Source organism: Peromyscus leucopus, chromosome 18 (assembly GCF_004664715.2).
Source record: "Peromyscus leucopus breed LL Stock chromosome 18, UCI_PerLeu_2.1, whole genome shotgun sequence".
Lineage (NCBI taxonomy): Eukaryota > Metazoa > Chordata > Mammalia > Rodentia > Cricetidae > Peromyscus > Peromyscus leucopus.
In genome coordinates this window covers 40763910-40782319 of record NC_051078.1, presented here as the reverse complement: position 1 = coordinate 40782319, position 18410 = coordinate 40763910, and the positions used below count along the sequence as shown (strand labels likewise).

The 18410-nt window shown below is 42.7% G+C and overlaps 1 protein-coding gene across 1 annotated transcript in view; it reads right to left on the bottom strand.

The window, feature by feature from the left end:
- The window catches only part of Utp20 (UTP20 small subunit processome component), an 83533-nt gene extending 68192 nt beyond the window's left edge, over positions 1 to 15341 (bottom strand). The window contains exons 1-12 of the mRNA XM_037211919.1: positions 15121 to 15341; positions 13964 to 14044; positions 9985 to 10051; positions 9723 to 9855; positions 8647 to 8835; positions 6531 to 6612; positions 5734 to 5871; positions 5093 to 5248; positions 4334 to 4480; positions 4005 to 4139; positions 3002 to 3079; positions 1297 to 1475 (exon numbers count right to left, since the gene is read on the bottom strand). Coding sequence (XP_037067814.1) covers positions 1297 to 1475; positions 3002 to 3079; positions 4005 to 4139; positions 4334 to 4480; positions 5093 to 5248; positions 5734 to 5871; positions 6531 to 6612; positions 8647 to 8835; positions 9723 to 9855; positions 9985 to 10051; positions 13964 to 14044; positions 15121 to 15165 — 1430 coding nt within the window. The 5' untranslated portion in view covers positions 15166 to 15341. The remainder of the gene's footprint in view (positions 1 to 1296; positions 1476 to 3001; positions 3080 to 4004; positions 4140 to 4333; positions 4481 to 5092; positions 5249 to 5733; positions 5872 to 6530; positions 6613 to 8646; positions 8836 to 9722; positions 9856 to 9984; positions 10052 to 13963; positions 14045 to 15120) is intronic.
- Between the last annotated feature and the right edge of the window lie 3069 nt (positions 15342 to 18410).

Sequence of the window (18410 nt, the reverse complement as noted above, 5' to 3'; positions counted from 1 at the left end):
CACATGGACAGTGCTCAGGTGAGTGATCGCCTGCACAGACCCACTGATCTACACATGGAAAGTGCTCAGGTGAGTGAGTGATCGCCTGCACAGACCCACTGATCTACACATGGACAGTGCTCAGGTGAGTGATCGCCTGCACAGACCCACTGATCTACACATGGAAAGTGCTCAGGTGAGTGAGTGATCGCCTGCACAGACCCACTGATCTACACATGGACAGTGCTCAGGTGAGTGATCGCCTGCACAGACCCACTGATCTACACATGGAAAGTGCTCAGGTGAGTGAGTGATCGCCTGCACAGACCCACTGATCTACACATGGACAGTGCTCAGGTGAGTGAGTGATCGCCTGCACAGACCCACTGATCTACACATGGTCAGTGCTCAGGTGAGTGAGTGATCGCCTGCACAGACGCACTGATCTACACATGGACAGTGCTCAGGTGAGTGAGTGATCGCCTGCACAGACCCACTGATCTACACATGGACAGTGCTCAGGTGAGTGCACACTAACTGAGGAATCTGAGTGAGGCTGCTAAGCTGTATCTGGTTCCAATACTACAGCAAGATTATATAAGGATGGTACCAGTGGGAAATGTAACACAGAACCTCTCTATACTAGTTCTTGAAATTACACATGAATCTAAAATGATCTTTAAAAGGTTTAAACATTAATAATCACCTCTTTTTTTTTTCTTTTTTGGTTTTTGGAGACAGGGTTTCTCTATTTAACAGCCCTGGCAGTCCTGGAACTCGCTTTGTAGACCAGGTTGGCCACCTGCCTCTGCCTCCTGAGTGCTGGGAGGATTAAAGGCATGTGCCATCACTGTCCAGCTAATCACCTCTTTTCTTAATCACCTTCTGAGATAAACAAAGCTAACAGGTTTATGTCTCCATCCACTTTTTTCTATATTCCCACACATAACTTTGGTTTTTTTTTTTTAATTTATTTATTTATTATGTATACAGCATGTATGACTGCAGGCCAGAAGAGGGCACCAGATCTCATTACAGATGGTTGTGAGCCACCATGTGGTTGCTGGGAATTGAACTCAGGACCTTTGGAAGAGCAGTCAGTGCTCTTAGCCTCTGAGCCATCTCTCCAGCCCCACAACTTTGTTTTAAACACTGCAAACTACAATCTTACGAATCACTATGTGTATAGGCACAGCACTTTATCATGGACATCTTTCTAGAGAATATATAAGATCATCATTTTGGGCAGTATACTTGAACATTCAATTAGAAATGGATAATCTTACCATCACCATAGGGAGTGCATTTAGAACTTACCCCACAGTCTGTTGTGAGAAAACCAGAGGGTATTTTTCAATGGCCATAGAGCCAGCAGTGGGCGGAGGAGCTTTTTTCAGAATGAGCTTGGTTAAAATGGCCAGTGCTTCATCGCAGACCACAGAGTCGCCCATCAAAAAGCAATTCTCAATGTACCAGAGAAAGCTTGGTAGAAACAGCTGAAGACAAAAAAGGAAATTAACGCTCATTACCAGAAGGAGATTCCAGAACACCCAGGAAAAATATAATAACACTTCAACAGAGTTCCTAGCAAAAGATCAGCATTAAAGCTCTCCAGGTGAACAACAGAAGCTGGACGACAACGTGGCAACACTCTGAACACTGTGAGGGAAAATGACCAACAACCTAGAATTGGATGCCTAGCCTACTATCAATGCAGTGCAGGAGGAAATAAACGTATTTTCAGATACACGAAATCTTATGTTCCTGCCCTTTACCTTCCCCAGGAATCTGAAGGAGCTATGACACTGAGATAAAAGAGTAAAGTAGGAACAAGAGGGAAATGTAGAGCCCAGGAAACTACAGGGCCATCGTTATGGAACATCTGTCCAATGGGCTGAGAGCAATACCTAACAGGAAGTACTCCAGGAGGAATCTAAGGAAGTAGAAAAAAGCAGTTGCCATGTGGGTACTCATGATGCTACTGGAGACAAACCCACAGATAAGGTATTCAACCTGTGTGAAGAGTGAGGCAATTGCTAATTCAAGGAAAGATAAGGCGGCATACACAAAATACATCTAACTCTAAAATTCACCCTGCTTATAAATATAAGTGGTAAATATGGATTCAATCAAATCTTGAGATAGATCTGTCCTGGGTGAGGAGACAAAGGAATGCATGCATGCATACACGAGTATACATACACACACACACACACACACACACACACTTTTAGCTTTTTTGATACAAGATCTCCTAATCCTTCTGTCTTCATTTTTCAAGTGTTGGGATCGTAGGTATAAACCATGACATCCAGATAAGATTTATTTTTTATTTTTGTGTGGGGGTTGAGATGCATCTCATGCAGCACAGGGTGGCCTAAGACTTGCTATGGAGCTGAGGATGAAACTATTCTCTACACTTTTAATTTAAATCCAAGTTCTCTGAACTGACTTTTCAATTTTACCAGTTTTCTAAATAATTCAATTACTGCTAAAAGCATAGTGGCTACTGGCTATCATTTGGGGTGTGTGTGTGTGTGTGTGTGTGTGTGTGTGTGTGTGTGTGTGTGCTTTAAGACAGAGTCTCACTCTAACACTGGCTAGTTTGGCTGCTGTTACACAGTCCTTGTAGGCCTTGAACTCACAGTAATCTACGTGCCTTGGCCTCTGAAGTGCTGGAAGTATAAGCATGCCCCACACTGGCTTCATTTTGGGCTGTGCTGGTGCTGGAGACAGGGTCTAAACAGCCCGGATGGGCCTTAACCACCCTGTCAAGTCTTCCTGCCTCTACCCCCCAAGAGCTGGGATTACAGTCCAACCTGGACGTTTTATATGACTTAGCATATAAAGTATCCCATATAACCTATGAATGAATAATTGCTTTAAAATTATACTAAACAGCAATCATTAATTCTGTTTCTCTCAAAAAGCAACAACAACAAAAAAAAGAAGTCACAGAATCTCAAATGTGATTATATCATGACATATTTAAAAAGTTCCCTAAAATGAATGTCTTGCTTACCTGTTCAAACTGCTTCATAGGAAACATGACTTCAGAAAAATCCAAAATCAAACGTCTCTCAAATTTGCTTTCAAATATCTGTGAGGCAAAGATCAAAAGTATTTATAAATGTATACAGCAGTTTTCCCCTCAATCCCAATGTAACTGCAGTCAGGGATGGCAGGCACACCACACGCCAATCAGCAGCATTCCATCCAAAGGCTTAACCTGCTCTGAAGGAACGTAGATGCAGAGCACAGTGTCTCAGTGACTACTGTAGGCCCTAAAGGCTGCTTGGCTCTGCCCAGGTACAGACAATCACAACAGGAAAAGCAGCAGGGTCCACAGAAACTCAGTTTTTTTATTTTCAGTCCCATTTCAACATACTTTGGAAACCCACGAAATGCAAAACAGCAGACATGACCCTGCTTAGCATTCTTCTGGGGCCTTCCCTACTTGCAGGATAGAGCCTAACTTTTCAAAGCCAAGAGAGCTCCACTGCTGTGGTGTCACACTTTCTCCAGTGCCTGTGTGCCCAGACTACACCCATGATGAACACAAGTCAGTCATTAAAGTTCCTTTGTCAGGTGTTCCCCCCCCCCCCCGTTGGCAAATTGCTAAGAAACCTTTAAAGACAACTCCAAGTCTATGTCCTTTGAAAAGCTTTCTGTTCCCCCAGTAAGTAGAATTAACAGTTATAATTCAAGAGACATCTCTAAGCTATTAGTTCACCATATGGTAACTACCCACTCCCAGGCGCCCTTCCCCAGTCAGAAGGGAAGGCATCATAGCTACCCTGGAATATGCAGCACACGCCCACTGCACAGCAAACTATACACGTTCACTCATGTTTGCCTTGAGATTTAGCTGCTTGTTTCCATGATGGCATGCAGCTCCCATCTTCCTAACAAGCTCAATCCCTTGGGGCAGAGCCTTTGCCACGCTTCATCTCTATTTCTCAGAGGTATACTCAATGCTAAACACATTATTAACTACACAAGTAACATCTGGCGAAGTAAATTACTTTGTCTATGGTTTCTTTGATGAGGGTCTCTGGCAAGGAAACATTTTCAGCTAGGAGCAAAGCAGAAACCACATCCAAGAGGGTCTTCCGGCAAGATGTGGAAAGACTGGCTGTCTGTAATGCTTCAGACAATACCTGTAATAATGAAAGAAAAGACAAAGCACATATAGCAATCTACATCCAGCCCCAGCCTCCGGTGCCGGGGACCATCAGTCCTTTGCACATGCGGGGGGGGGGGGGGGGGGTGGGGGGTGGGTGGGTGGGGTGGGGGGGTGGGGGGGTGCACAACCCTTAACGAACTCTTAAGCACATCAGACTTGGAAACTCACCCTACAGACGTCAGCAGGCTTTGTTATTTTTGACCCACTGCCGTGTTTGACGAGGATCAGCAATGTTTCCAGCAGCCGACTGATCTGTTCAGAGTTTTCACGGCAGTTTGTTTCCGTCCCTTTGCTGTGTAGCTCCAGGAGTGATTCCTTCAAATCAAGAATTTGAGAGAGTAAGTAACTACACAACACCAAAGCCATGTGCTCATGCAGTAACGGGATGTCCTGTGACAGCTCACCTTCCCACACGCTTGCTTTCTAAAGAAGGGGGCCTATTTCAGACATCACTAGACAGTGGCAGCCAGTATTTACTGAGTACTCGGTCTTCGTTCTTTGGAGTCTTTACTCAACACCCTCATAGCAACCTCGACATAGGTAACATGAGCCCCATTTTACCATAAGAAAATACTGAGCAACAGGCGCTCTACATAACTTCTCCAAATCACACTTGTAGTACCAAGATGCAAAGAGGAAATCTGGCAATTCTCTCAGCCACTATGCTCCACGGCATCGCATCGCATCACATCACATCACACACACAGTCAGTCTCTCTCTCTCTCTCTCTCTCTCTCTCTCTCTCTCTCTCTCTCTCTCTCTCTCTCTCTCCAGGGGAGGAAGGAAGATCAATCAATGTGTAGGTATTCAAATAAAGGAAATGATGATAAAATACAATCTCCAACAGTGCTCAGCTCAGCTCAGAGCAACGACAAAGGGTATGCAGACAGTCCTGTTACATACCCATTCCTAAAAATTAGAACTTACTTGCAAACAGTCAAAAAATACACCAAAATGTTCTTTATAGATATAGCCGGCAGTGGATTTGGCCATGTTTTTCAGGGTTTCCCCAACTAAAGTCCATGGTAGTTGAGTTTCTGTTTCAGTAACAGGTCCCAGTTTTTGCAAAATGAGCTTCAGTGCCTGTGGGAATGCAAGAGAAAGCAATTTAAACAGTTTTGGATAGCAATTTTTAAAAGAAAGTCTTAATCTGTGGCTTATCACTCTGATTTTATTAAAACCTTAGCATGGAATAATTGAGGATGTAGCAGATCTGTTAACTCTGTGGCGATCCATCTGCCTCAACATCCCAGATGCTGGGGATTACAAGTGAGTACAAACCACACTGCCTAGCCTTAGGATGTGGAATTGATCATAGAACAGTGTCTCCCCCTCTATCCATGACCATCAATTGAGGTTACAGCCTCCAAGTACTCAGGACCACGAAGACCAATGTGATTTTGTAGGTCAAAGAACCCGAAGTCCACGTTCAGAAGCACATTCTTAGCCCTGACACTCCCCAGCGTGTGCTTCCTGTGTGTTCTAGGACTTCTGCCCACCCCCACCGCTTTCCTTTATTCCCTCTGTTTAGCCCTTCTGCACAGACTCAAGTGTCCCCCACTCTTTACCTGGCCTGCACAGGAATGAAACATATTTCTGACCCCTTTGCACATTTCAAAGAGCAACTGTCCAACTCCTTCCACTTTTTCTGGATGTTCATTAAGATCAAGAAACATTAAATTGAAAAGTGCATTTTTATCAGAGACCTAAAATGAGAAATGGAAAGTTGCATTTACAAGTATGTCTAAATAAGAAATCATACTTTCTATTTCATATATTCAGATTTAAATAGACTCTGAACATTTCTGAAAGGAACAGACATGTGTACTGATTTCAAACTACTGGAATCATGTACTTGCCCTTGTAACTGTCACGTGAGGCGATGAATTCATTGGTATGATAGGAAGGCATGTGCTAAGAAAAACAACCTAACGCAACATTCTATCTTTTAAATTGAGTCAAGTATTTATATTTTATAGCACAAAAGAAACTTAATACCAATGTTTTATTTTATTACCAAAACCTAAAATTCACCAGAAAAATTCAGACAAACATAAATGGTACTATGCTATTGTTTCCTTGCAAGAAATCATTACAGAAATCCCTCAGTGACTTCAATCAAAGGGCACTTTATATTATGTACACTGACAGCTGTAAAAACCTAAGTAACAGAATGACTCAAATTACAGCTCACTGATTAGTGAACAGAGACTAAACCTTAGGGTGACATGAGGTGAAAACAGTAACAAGCTTCTGCTTACGGATTTTAAAAAGTTACTTCATAATCACAGTAACAAAGACATCTATTCTGGCCATCAGATTCTTGACAATTTACTACCAGTAAACACTAAAATATCAGACTAACCTTTCTCATCAAAAAGGTAAAACTTTCGGCAGCAAAATTTCTTATGTGTAGTTTTTTGTGAGCCAGGAGGGTGCTGTACAAGCTGTAAAAGGAGAGAAACGGGGCGGTTTAGTCAACAGCATCAGTTTGGTACCGATGCGCCACGTCAGCAATGTGGCCACCAGTGCCGGCTATGCGGCAGATGATCACAGACAGACAGCCGAATGTCAACAGTACCAGTTTGGTACCGATGAGCCACACGTCAGCAATGTGGCCACCAGTGCTGGCGATGCGGCAGATGATCACAGAGACAGCCGAATGTCAACAGAGGCCGAGACCACAGACAGCAGTGTAGGCTACTGGTGCTGGTCTTCCAGGAAAAACTTCATGACACAGTGAAACTCACAGTGAATTCGGGAAGGCGGTATGAATTTGGGTGTGAAATGGAGAGCTTTTTATTAGGAAGGGCAAAGATGGGGCAAGTAGAAATAAATAACACACTCAGGAAATAAGGAGGCAAGACATACATTTCAAAGAGTGGTGACATGGCTAGAGCGGAGCAGTGGGTAAAGCAGCCCCGGTAAACGCGCACTCTGAGCTCCAAGCAGAGGAACCTGGCCCTAGTTTACATTTCTGCAAGTACTTCCTCTGCATTACTTCATTTAACCAGCACAGCTCTGTAAGCTGGGCACTCTTATTCCCGCCATTATTTAGACAGTGAGCTGAGGGGAAAGGCTAAACCGTCTGTATATATAAATGATACATATATATATATATATATATATATATATATATATATGTATCATTGTTATAACTGTTCAACAGCTATAACTAATTATGTAACCACAAGGTTAGCCTGCCTAATGATGGAAAAACACCGAATATGGCTAGCCTATTTTCACCATGTACCTAGTATCTGACAGCTCCTTACTAATAGCAGGTGCAAATAAATAGTGGCCGAGTATCATATTTTAGTAGATTAATTTGATGCAACATATAGGATAAAGGAAGAAAAGAGGCTAATGATCTAGTTGAAATATAGCTCAGTGGTAAAGTGCTTGCCTAGCAAGCACCAGACCCTGGGTTCAGTCCTCAGCTCTGGGAAAAAAGAAAGAAAAACTAGTCAATAATGGAAACTTGAGGCATCAAGGCATAAAAGAGGCAAGTATCAGAGAGAAAGGGCAAAGGGTGGTCCCAGAAGATATTTCAGGAGTTCCTGCAATGGAGCTGAAGACCTTCCAGTGATCCAAGACCCTCTGTGATCTGTCCTTTTCCTACTGTTCCTTGGCTGTTACCTAATTACACTCGCCCTTACACATGCCAGTGTGTGCCCAGGAACCTTAATATAAACATTCTAATGTAAATATAGAACAAGGACTTCTATCTGTTTTATTTGTGACTATCCCAAGTGATTTAACAGCAAACAGCAGTCACACAAGTTCACTGAGCTGTATGAATGAGAGAAGTCCTGGAATCCTGAATGACTAGATCAAAGATGCCTCTGAGGAGCCAAGACAGGAAGAACGCTGGTCTCACTGTCCTCCACATCCACACCTTCTACTGGGATGCAGAGCTGATCTTTGATCCCACGCTAATTACAGTAGAAATAATCAGAAAACCAAAAGGAGAGTTCTATTAAGTCTGACAGATTGAAACAGATAGGAATCTTTTCCAAGGAATTTATTCTCCATCCACAACCCCGTGTATTTAAAAATGGTTATCTCTTTTAGCTGTGCATTTTAAACAGGGTTCTTACACAGTTCAGGGCTTTGCAGAGGACAGGATTATATTACAAAGAACTATAATAGAGCCTGTGTGATCTAAGTGAAGAAATGGAACAAAACACAGCCAAAGAGGTACAGAATTTAAAACTATCACGGCTACATGGGGGCAGGGGTTGCTAGTATGATGAATTCCGAGTCAAGCTTGGATGGGTGGGAGTCATTTTAAGAGTTGATGAGGAAAGTAAGTAGGTATGATACACACAGCAGCCTGCAGATAACATTAGATCACAGTGACTGGCAAATCGACTCTGAACAAGGAAATAATGAGCACTGGACCGGGAAGGTATCCTGGAGTCAGGGAGAGGTGGGGCAGAGGAAGAAGGCAATCAAACACACTACAGGGGAAGGGTCACCTGTAGATCCTGGCCATGTCCTTCACCATCAGTCTCCACAGGTACTTGTAAAGATACGACAGCGAGGTGAAAGCCCATTCTAACAGCTCTGTGTCCTGAGTCTCCAGGATGGAGGTGACTGTCAGGAAGAAGTCTTCAAAGTGTGGATAGAAATCAGTCTGCAGGTCTCGTGCCAACTGCACTACTAAACTGGATTGAAAAAGAGGCGACCAATTTAAAAAAGAAAAAAAAAAGGCCGTTTAATGATATAGATAACCTGTGATTGTTTCTGAACTAAACAAAGTCAGTTTAGTTCTAAGTCATCTCTGTTTTTGCTGTTTTAGTTTTTGAGACAAGATCTTGTCTTGCTATGTAGCCCAGGCTGGACAAGATCTACCTGCGTCTACCTCCTGAGTGCAAGGATTATGTAATGTACCATCATTCACAGCTCAAATCTTTTTTCTTTTCTTTTTATTTTTTGAGACAGGGTTTCTCAGTGTGTCCCTGGTTGTCCTAGAACTCACAGAGATCCGCCTGTCTCTGACTCCCAAGTGCTGGGATTAAAGGCGTACGCCACCACTGCCCAGCAGCTCAAATCTTAGTAGATACAAAATTCTTTAAATCTTAACCGATGAGTAGAAAAATCAATTCAAATTAGTTACTGCAGAACTCAGGGCGCCCATCCCTAGTGTCAAAGAAGCACACCGCTCTTGCGGAAGCCACGCGTGTAATATACAGATTACAGAGCAGGTGTTACCCTGCTTTATGGCAACACATCTTATCTTTTTCTGAGACAGTAAATTAACAGGAAAGGCAGATTCATCTTCTTTGTTTGTTTGTTTGTTTGTTTGGGACAGGGTTTCTCTGTGTAGCTTTGGTGCCTGTCCTGGATCTCACTCTGTAGACCAGGTTGGCCTCGAACTCATAGAGATCCGCCTGGCTCTGCCTCCCGAGTGCTGGGATTAAAGGCATGAGCCACCACCGCCCGGCTCATCTTGTTTCTAAATCATAAACACTACTTAAAGCCACTGATGAAACATGACCTTTCTTAAAACTCAGATAAACACCATCAAGCCTTCATTTGAGATGTGACTTACTCCAAAAGAGGTTGGTAGGCAAAACTGTTCCTAATTTGCAGGTGAGTCTTCAGGCTCTGAACTATTTCGTTTTGATGATAGACCAACTGGTTAAAAGATTGGCATTTGTCAATGACTTCTTTGTAAAATTTCCCTGGATTAGCAAAAGAAGAAAGAAAGCAAAAAAGATTACATTCTGTTTCTCCATCACTACATCACTAGTTGTTGTAAACATGAAAAGTGCCAATTATGGCCATGAGAAGAAAATACAAATTAAAAATACCGAAGTGCTCTGTAAGGTTCAGTTCTCTCCACTTCAGCAGAGCCTCGAAGAAGTAGGTTTCAACCTCCTGCAAGAACAAGGGAGCCCATTAGTGAAGCAACTCCAAGACCACTGACTGAGCAAACTTGAGTACAAACCACACCCCAGCACCACAAGACAAGGACTAAGGGGTTAAAATCTCCTCTTTGTGTTTTGAAATGCAACAGCCACAAATGAATTACAACAATGCTTGCTGCTTTGGATGCAGCAAGGGACTGACTTAAGGCCATGTAATAATCATAGGAAAAGCTGCCTACACAGAAATGTGTGGCCTCTCAAGGTTCTCTCATTCTGTTTCAGACATATGGACTGCTACAACCCTGTGGGGAGGGAATCTGGACTTTATTTAGGCATAAACGTAAATACTCTCTTACACACCACACACCATTTCTACTTTTAAGTTATAGCTTGTAAAATTTATACACATAAAGGTGTTTATGCAGCTTTATTACAATGAGAGGGGTCAAAACAGCCTAAAAACCCAACAATAAGGCAAGAGTCGTAGTAACATATGGTCTATACACACTGAGTGTACTATGTGGCTATTAAAAATTCTATTAGGAGCAGGGCTGTGGTGGTGCACATCTTTAATCCCAGCACTCAGGAGGCAGAGGCAAGCTGAGCTCTGATTTTGAGGTTAGAGTTCCAGGACAGCCAGGGCTAAGAAAAACCCTGTCTCAAACCACCCCTCCAAAAATATTAGGGATGGGTATATAGATCAGTGGTAGATAGCACATCTAGCATGCGTGAGGTCCTGGGGTCAATTCCCAGCAACAAAACTTAAAATAATTTTATCATCATTAAGTAGAAGGATATTGATGGCACATCCCAGTGTTAAAAAGCATATGTAAAGTATATACTGGTTGGTATCTTATTCTTCTTATTAAAAGCAAAAAAAGTTCTAAAGAAAGTTTAAAGAAACTTTTACAAATAGCTATACATATTATTTTAATACAGTATATATTGTCTTGCACTTTGGACAAGTAAAACATAATGGTTTAATTACAGAAAGTAAAGACTTTTTAATATTTTCTTATTGTCATTCTTTAGCATGTATCAAATTAGTGTATCTTTTGATTGTACTGTGTTGGAATGGCTGGTTTAAAAATTACTACCTGAGTTGCTGAATAATGCAAGTTGGACATAGAGAGTTTAATAAGTCCCTCTATGAACAACAGACATACGATGGAAATGACTCTGCCACACCCAAAACAAGGCTTTATGAGGGGGTGCCTTTCCTGTTATCACTGTCTTAGAAAGATTCTTACATGATGCAAAGGCCGGTCTAGCTGTACAGGAGAAACAATGATATGAAGAGTGTCCTGGTTAATTCTATGTCAACTTGACATAAACTAGTGTCATTTTGGAAAAAGGAACCTGAACTGAAAAATGCTCCCACTAGATCTGCCTTGGAGGAAAGTTTGTGGGGCATTTTCTTGATTGATGATTGATGTGAAAGGGCCCAGCTCACTGGGGACCATGCCATCCCTGGGTAGGTGGTCCTGCGTGGTATAAGGAAGCGAGCTGAGCAAGCCAAGGAGAGCAAGCCAGTAAGCAGCTCCCTCCATGGTGTTTGCTTCAGGTTGTGTCTCCAGGCTCCTGCCTTGAGTTCCTGCCCTGATTTCCCTACTTGATGAACTATAAATGGTAAGCTGAAATAACCATTTTCCTTCTCAAGTTGCTTCTGGTCATGGTCTTTATCATAGTAATAGAAATCTCACTAAGACAACGATAATGGAGACCAACAAGCCCCAACTGCTATATGCATAACTAAGGTCATTTTGAACCATTCAGCCTAAGAATTTTTGTAAGAAAAATCAGATGTCAATATACACTCATTATGTAATTTGTTTTATTGTACATGCTCATCTTTAACATTTTACTGCTTGGTACTTTCGACCACTCCTGTAGCTTCTACTAAAACTACCTGCTGAACCCAAGGCTATATATAATCTATCTCTGAATTCACCTATGCTCTAGATCCACACACTTTTAGAGACAGGGTCTTACTATGTAGCATAACCAGTCTGAAGCAAGATATGTAAACCAGAATGGCCTCTAACTCAGAATCCACCTGCCTCTGTTTCCCAGGTGCTGGGATTAAAGACGTAACAACACACCCTGCTAGTCAAATGTCTTTTAATGTTTCCCCTGACGGTCTAGTAGTTAGGATTCAGTATGCTTTCTGGTACTGTCCTTTTCTCCCAAATATCCTATGGCCACTATAATTTTCATGGTCACAGGTACTACACGGCAAATTTAGAAAGTTTCCAGTGCAGCTAATTATCTTCCTCTAAGAATTGTGCTCTCTCTCTCTCATTAGCATTTAATGCATTATATATACATATAGATAGATAGGTAGGTAGATAGATAGATAGATAGATAGATAGATAGATAGATAGATAGCACACGTGAATAGCAGGGTCTTACTATGCAGTCCAGGCTGGCCTAAAACTGGCAATCTTCCTGCCTCAGCCTCTGCTGAAATCACAAGTATGTGTCACCACACACAAAACCTTCACAAATCTATATTGCCGAGTGGTATCTTCAACCGTCCTGCAACTGTAACCAAAAAACCTTAATCCCATCCCCTTTCTCAACACATACCCAGTAGGCCCCAGTTCCTATCCACTCTACTTACTATCCCTGAAACTTTTCTTCTGTTTTGGGTGCCACTACCATAATCGTTTCTCATTTAGACGACCATCAGATCTTCACAGCTGGTTTAGACAGGCAGGCCCAAAATCTTAAGCCTGGTCACTCACTCCCCTGGTACGATTTTGGAAGAGCATCCTCTAGCTCCAGGATAAAATCCAAACTTGCTTGGCACATGAAAACTCTTTATGATCTTTCCCATCTCTCCAGCCACCCTCCTCTCCTATTCCAGTCACCACAAACACATGCACCCTAAGCACATCTGTACGACCGACAGTTCTGTAGTATCTTAAAGGTGACACATATGTCCTAGCTTCTGCTGCTTTGTGTAGACTTTTCCCTCGGCTTGGAAGAGCCATTCTAGTCCTCTCGCCACACTAAAACCTGCACAAACAGCAAAACTCAATTCCCATACCATCGTATGCAGATTCTCTTTTGACATCCTTTCTGATACCCTTTGTGAGTTCTCAAAGCATTTGATGCTGATCTACACGATACCACTTAACACACTAAAGTGCTAGGAGACAAAGCACGCCAAGACTCAGGACGGAATCTGATTAGTGACACACGAAGACGACCCGAGGTTAAAACCCCAGTTAAAGGTGTCTACATCACAAGACCTTCAAAGGCTAGCAGAAGCATGCAGCAAAAAGGAAGACAATTCTTCACAGAAGAACAAGAGTGAGGAATGTGCTTAGGACGGGAAAATCGTGCAGCCTAGCAAAATTTCCTTTTAAAGAGGAAGAAACTAAACCCTAAGGAAGTGACTTCATTAAAATCACTTTGAAATCCGAGCTGGAAAAAAAAAATACAGGACTGTACACCCGCTTACAGTGTACATGAGAAAAGAGTCTCCAAATCAAGTCAGGCTTGTTTAACACTGCATCACCAACTGAACTTGTAGCAAGGATGGAAATGTCCCACCCGGGATGGCACTTCTTCAGTATGGCAACAGCTAGCTGCACACAGCTACTGAGGACTTTTTAAAGTGAATTAAAAATGTACTTATGCTGGGTGGTGGTGGCACACACCTTTAATCCCAGCACTCAGGAGGCAGAGGCAGGTGGATCTCTGTGAGTTCAAGGCAAGCCTGGTCTACAGCCAGGACAGACACCAAAACTACACTAAGAAACCCTGTCTCGGGGAAAAACAAACAAACAAACAAACAAAAATGTACTTGCTATGTGTGCTTTCTTTACTAGACAACACATTAAAGATGTCTTGAAAAACAACTTACTTATATTAGTAAAATGGTCTGAGGGTTGCTAATATCACATCCTCTTACCTCATCATAGCTTGCAGTTCTATCGATACGGTGAATAATATCGATGTTCACATTGCCCAGTCTTTCAGCAAATGTAAGAAACTGCAAAGAAAAGCACATTTAAGACACATTAGCATTTAGGCTTATCATATCTTGATATCGACTGGAGTATACTATACCATAATCACATCAGACTCTGAAGGTAGAATGTTCAGAGCTTCAGTAGGCTTTCTATGAGCTGTCACCACAAATAACAGTGCCCTTGGCTATCACTGATGAAACAAAGAAAGTAAATGCAAGAACTCTGAACATGCACGGTGTTAGTACTTGACAGTAATAAATACTGCTATATTTCCGTATTACTTGTTTTTGTCGTTTTTTTTTTGTTTTGTTTTGACTTATGCATTCCAGGTTGGCCTGGAACTATGTAGCCAAGGGGGTGACTTTTAAATTTAACTTCATATGCTCCTGCCTCTACATCCTCAGTTCTGGGACAACAGACACTAGCCGCCACACCTTTACTTGTTTGTTTTGATGGGGTGTAGGTATGCTGAGAGCCAGCCTAGGGCTTCTTGCACGCCAGAGCAATACCAATGCTACCTCCTAAGGTACGGTTTCCAAATACAATTTCCATACTGACGGAGGAAGCTGGATGAACGCTGACAAGCAGACCCTTGCTGAGTCTTTCAGATTCCACACGGGACCAAAAGCACAGGGATCTCGGTAAATTATGACAACAAGTGTGTTTTTTAAAACACAGGCGGACTCAGTTACAACAGGATCTGGAAAGACTAGAAAGTATTACAGTAGCTGGAAGTCACTCACCGCTTGCCCGCCCGCTCCACGCCCCTCAGTTCAGTCTTTAAAGTTAAAAGGGGGAGACGAGTGTGCACGAAATCTCCCAGGGCAATACATGTGCCTGAAGGGAAGGGAATCGCCGAGACAGAGCAGATCTCACCGTGGAAAGGCGAGATCTGCAGTTCAAACTTCCTAACTTCCCCGGGAACTCATGTTTACCACAGTAGCACAGCCTCCCACTTTCGCCAGAGCCCGGGGCGAGTGGGCAAAGCAGCCCAGCCTTTGCCCGCACTCTGCAGGCCCAGGAGTGACGCTATCAGCCGGTCAGGCAGAGGCAGGAGGACCCGCGGCTCCCGCCCGGCCTGGACTCCCGCGCTCACCCGGTAGGTGTTCTCCGTCTTGTGGGAAAGCGGCTTGGTCTTCATGGTTTGCCGAGGGGCGGCGGCCCGCGAGGGCCTCGGGGAGGCAGGGAGGGGATCCGCGGGCTCCACGCGGGAGAAAGCGGCGCACACGCGCTACTCTCCGACGCCGGCTCGACTGCGCTTCCTCACGTGCAGCCCGCGCCGCTGGGCGCCGCCATGTTGGGAAGCCGGGACGTGCCGGTCACGTGGGCGGAAGAGGCAGGCCGCGCATGCGCGCTCTTCCGGGCGGCCTGTGCCCCTGCGGTTTGTAGGTGCGCGGTTTTCTTCCACGGAACGAACTCGGTGGCAGCTTTGCGGACTTTTTGTGTGTTTAGAGCAGTTTTCTTTGCCTTTTCGGTCATTTTCCTGTTGGTTTTGATTTTCTTTTCTATGGATTTTTTTGTTTCTTCCTTTTTTTTTGAAAAATTTATTTATTTATTATGTACACAAAAGAGGGCACCAGATCTCATTACAGATGGTTGTGAGCCACCATGTGGGTGCTGGGAATTGAACTCAGGACCTCTGGAAGAACAGTCAGTGCTCTTAACCTCTGAACCATCTCTCCCGCCCCTGACAGGGTTTCTCTGTGTAGTTTTGGTTCCTATCCTGGATCTCGCTCTGTAGCCCAGGCTGGCCTCGAACTCACAGAGATCCGCCTGCCTCTGCCTCCCGAGTGCTGGGATCAAAGGCGTGCGCCACCACCGCCCAGCTTGTTTCTTCCATTTATTTATTTATTTATTTATTTATTTATTTATTTATTTATTTATTTATTTATTTATTTATTCGCTTGTTTACTTGTTTGTTTGTTTGTTTAGAGTCCAACATAAAATTGAGTAGGTGGGGAGGATCTAATAGGAGACAGAAAAACATGATCAAAGTATATTGCATGATAAAATTTAATAAAAAGATGTTTTTATTATAAGAGAAGACATAACACTCGTCATCCGCTAACATTGCTGCTCAATATATACCCTGCACTGTCCAAAGCCCTTCTCCCCCCTAATTTGCAGTAATGCTGGTTAGACTCTAAATGTGAGGTGTATGTGTTTTTAAGACTCCTTGGCATTCAAGGAAACCCACATTGTGCAGCTTGTAAGTGATGGTCTTTCACACTCAAATTCTGAGGTTCTGGTTTTAGTTTGTGTTTGTTGGTCCTGGAATCAAAGCTAGGGCTTCATGCATGCCAAGAAACAACTCTACCACTGAGCTATTAGATCCCACAGCTCCTAATTATGATTTTATTAATTTGAAGAAAGAAAGAGAATTCAATGAAGATTCTTTAATTTCATTCACTGCTTTTTTCCTTTGGTATTTTCCCTAACAGTTTAACGTTGCATGTAGCATGTTGTTAAATATAATTGTGCAGTTATATAGAATGTGTGTATATATGTATGTATATATATGTACAGTTTTAAATATTTAATACCTTTTCTCCATTTCATGTTTGTTTGATCAAATATTTCCTGAGAGTCTACAAAGAAATATTTAATTTAAAGTGCTCATATCTTACAGAGTCAAGACAAGCTGTAAGTAGAGAGTTGCCTCATAGACTTGGGGTATCTACAAGGTAATCTGGGCTTGTGTTTGCAGGAAATTTGAGAGGAGAAAACATTGTGAAGCTTGGCATATACTTTTGGATATTTCTATTAATCAAATACTATATTCGAAAAAAAAAATTCTGGCGAAGAGGACTTATTTTGCAGAGATCCAATGGGTAGTTGACCTCAGTGACCAGCTTTCTTTATGCTCAGAAGTATGTCTGCCACAAGATACATAATCACAGAGTTATAAAAATTTGCACAAACATTGTATATATAACATTCAAGCAGAAGCCTAACGAGAGAGAGAGAGAGAGAGAGAGAGAGAGAGAGAGAGAGAGAGAGAGAGAATATGAGCCATGGAGCTATTTGCACAAAAATAGGATTGAGTTCCAGCCTGGAATAATGGCAGCCAGAAGCCCCTAGTGCATAGAATACAGTAAGTGGAGAGGAACTCAAAGGGCTATAGACACACTTCTATCATTTTTCAGACCATAGGGGCACAGGTTAAGAGAGTGAATCATCCAAGATGATACAGGAAATTAACAGTAGAACTGGGAACTAAGTGCCCTCACCCCCATTTAGAACCCTTCTCATTGTAATCAACTTTAAACTATTGGAATGCTGGGTATTTCAAAATCATGAAACAATTCCAGTGACTTCGGAACTGAGCTTGATTGGCCGATCCATCATCATTTCATGAAGGAGTTGATTTTCTTTCCTCATGATATTTTTGCTTGTTTGTCAAGATGTGGTTTGTCTGTGTAACCCTTGCTGCCCTGGAACTTGTTCTGTATACCAGGCTGGCCTTGAACTCATGGAGATCCACTTGTCTTGGCCTCCCATGTACTGGGACTAAAGGCGTGCACCACCACGATCCAGCTTTTCCCCTCATGATTCTTTGTGTTAAAGTGTAAGGTGTGAAACTGCACTGATTATACACAAACCAAATAATCCAAAGGGAAATAATAAGACTTGTTATTTATAAAAAGACTTTGAGCTTCTCAAGAATTCAGCATCCGTTACCTCCACTGGTCTTTATGACAGCCCTGTAATGCAGAGAGATATAATTACCATCATATCATACAGAAAGAAACGAATCAATTCCAGAGAAAATAAGTAATTCTACCAAGGTCATGTGCTTTGCTTGCCAGTGCCAGAATTTCTTACTCTGGCTTCAAAGGCCCTGGCACCAGGTTCATCTCTCCGGGTGATGAGCAGTTGGCACCGTATAGCTCTTACTATGCCCCAGGCACTGTTTCAAGTGTTTTGCATATAATGACTCATTTACTCTTCCTACGAAGTAGTTCTATTATTATCTTTATTTGCCAATGGGAATGAAAGCTAAGAGACAGGGAGACTGAGTGACTTGGCAAAGACTGGCTAATCCCATAATTCAGTCGGAGCCAGGACCTAACATTTTCAGGCAGTGTTCAGAATCTGTACTCTTAGTCCATGCACTACGCTGCCTCTCCAGTGGAAAGGATTCGGAAACAGTGTGTGGTTCAGGTGATTCAAGGGCACAACTCTAGAGCCTTTGAGGTCAAGTCCAGAGATCCTCTTGCTCCTGGGATTGTTGCAAGCCCTTCCTTTAATGTCTACAGCCACTTGGTCTTATTATCCACTTAATGTGATAGAGAGATGTAATTAGATTTTGGTCCTTCAATCATTCATCTGGGTGGGGTGGAAGAAACCATGCTGAGCAGCCATCATTCCGCCGTTTAGCTCAAA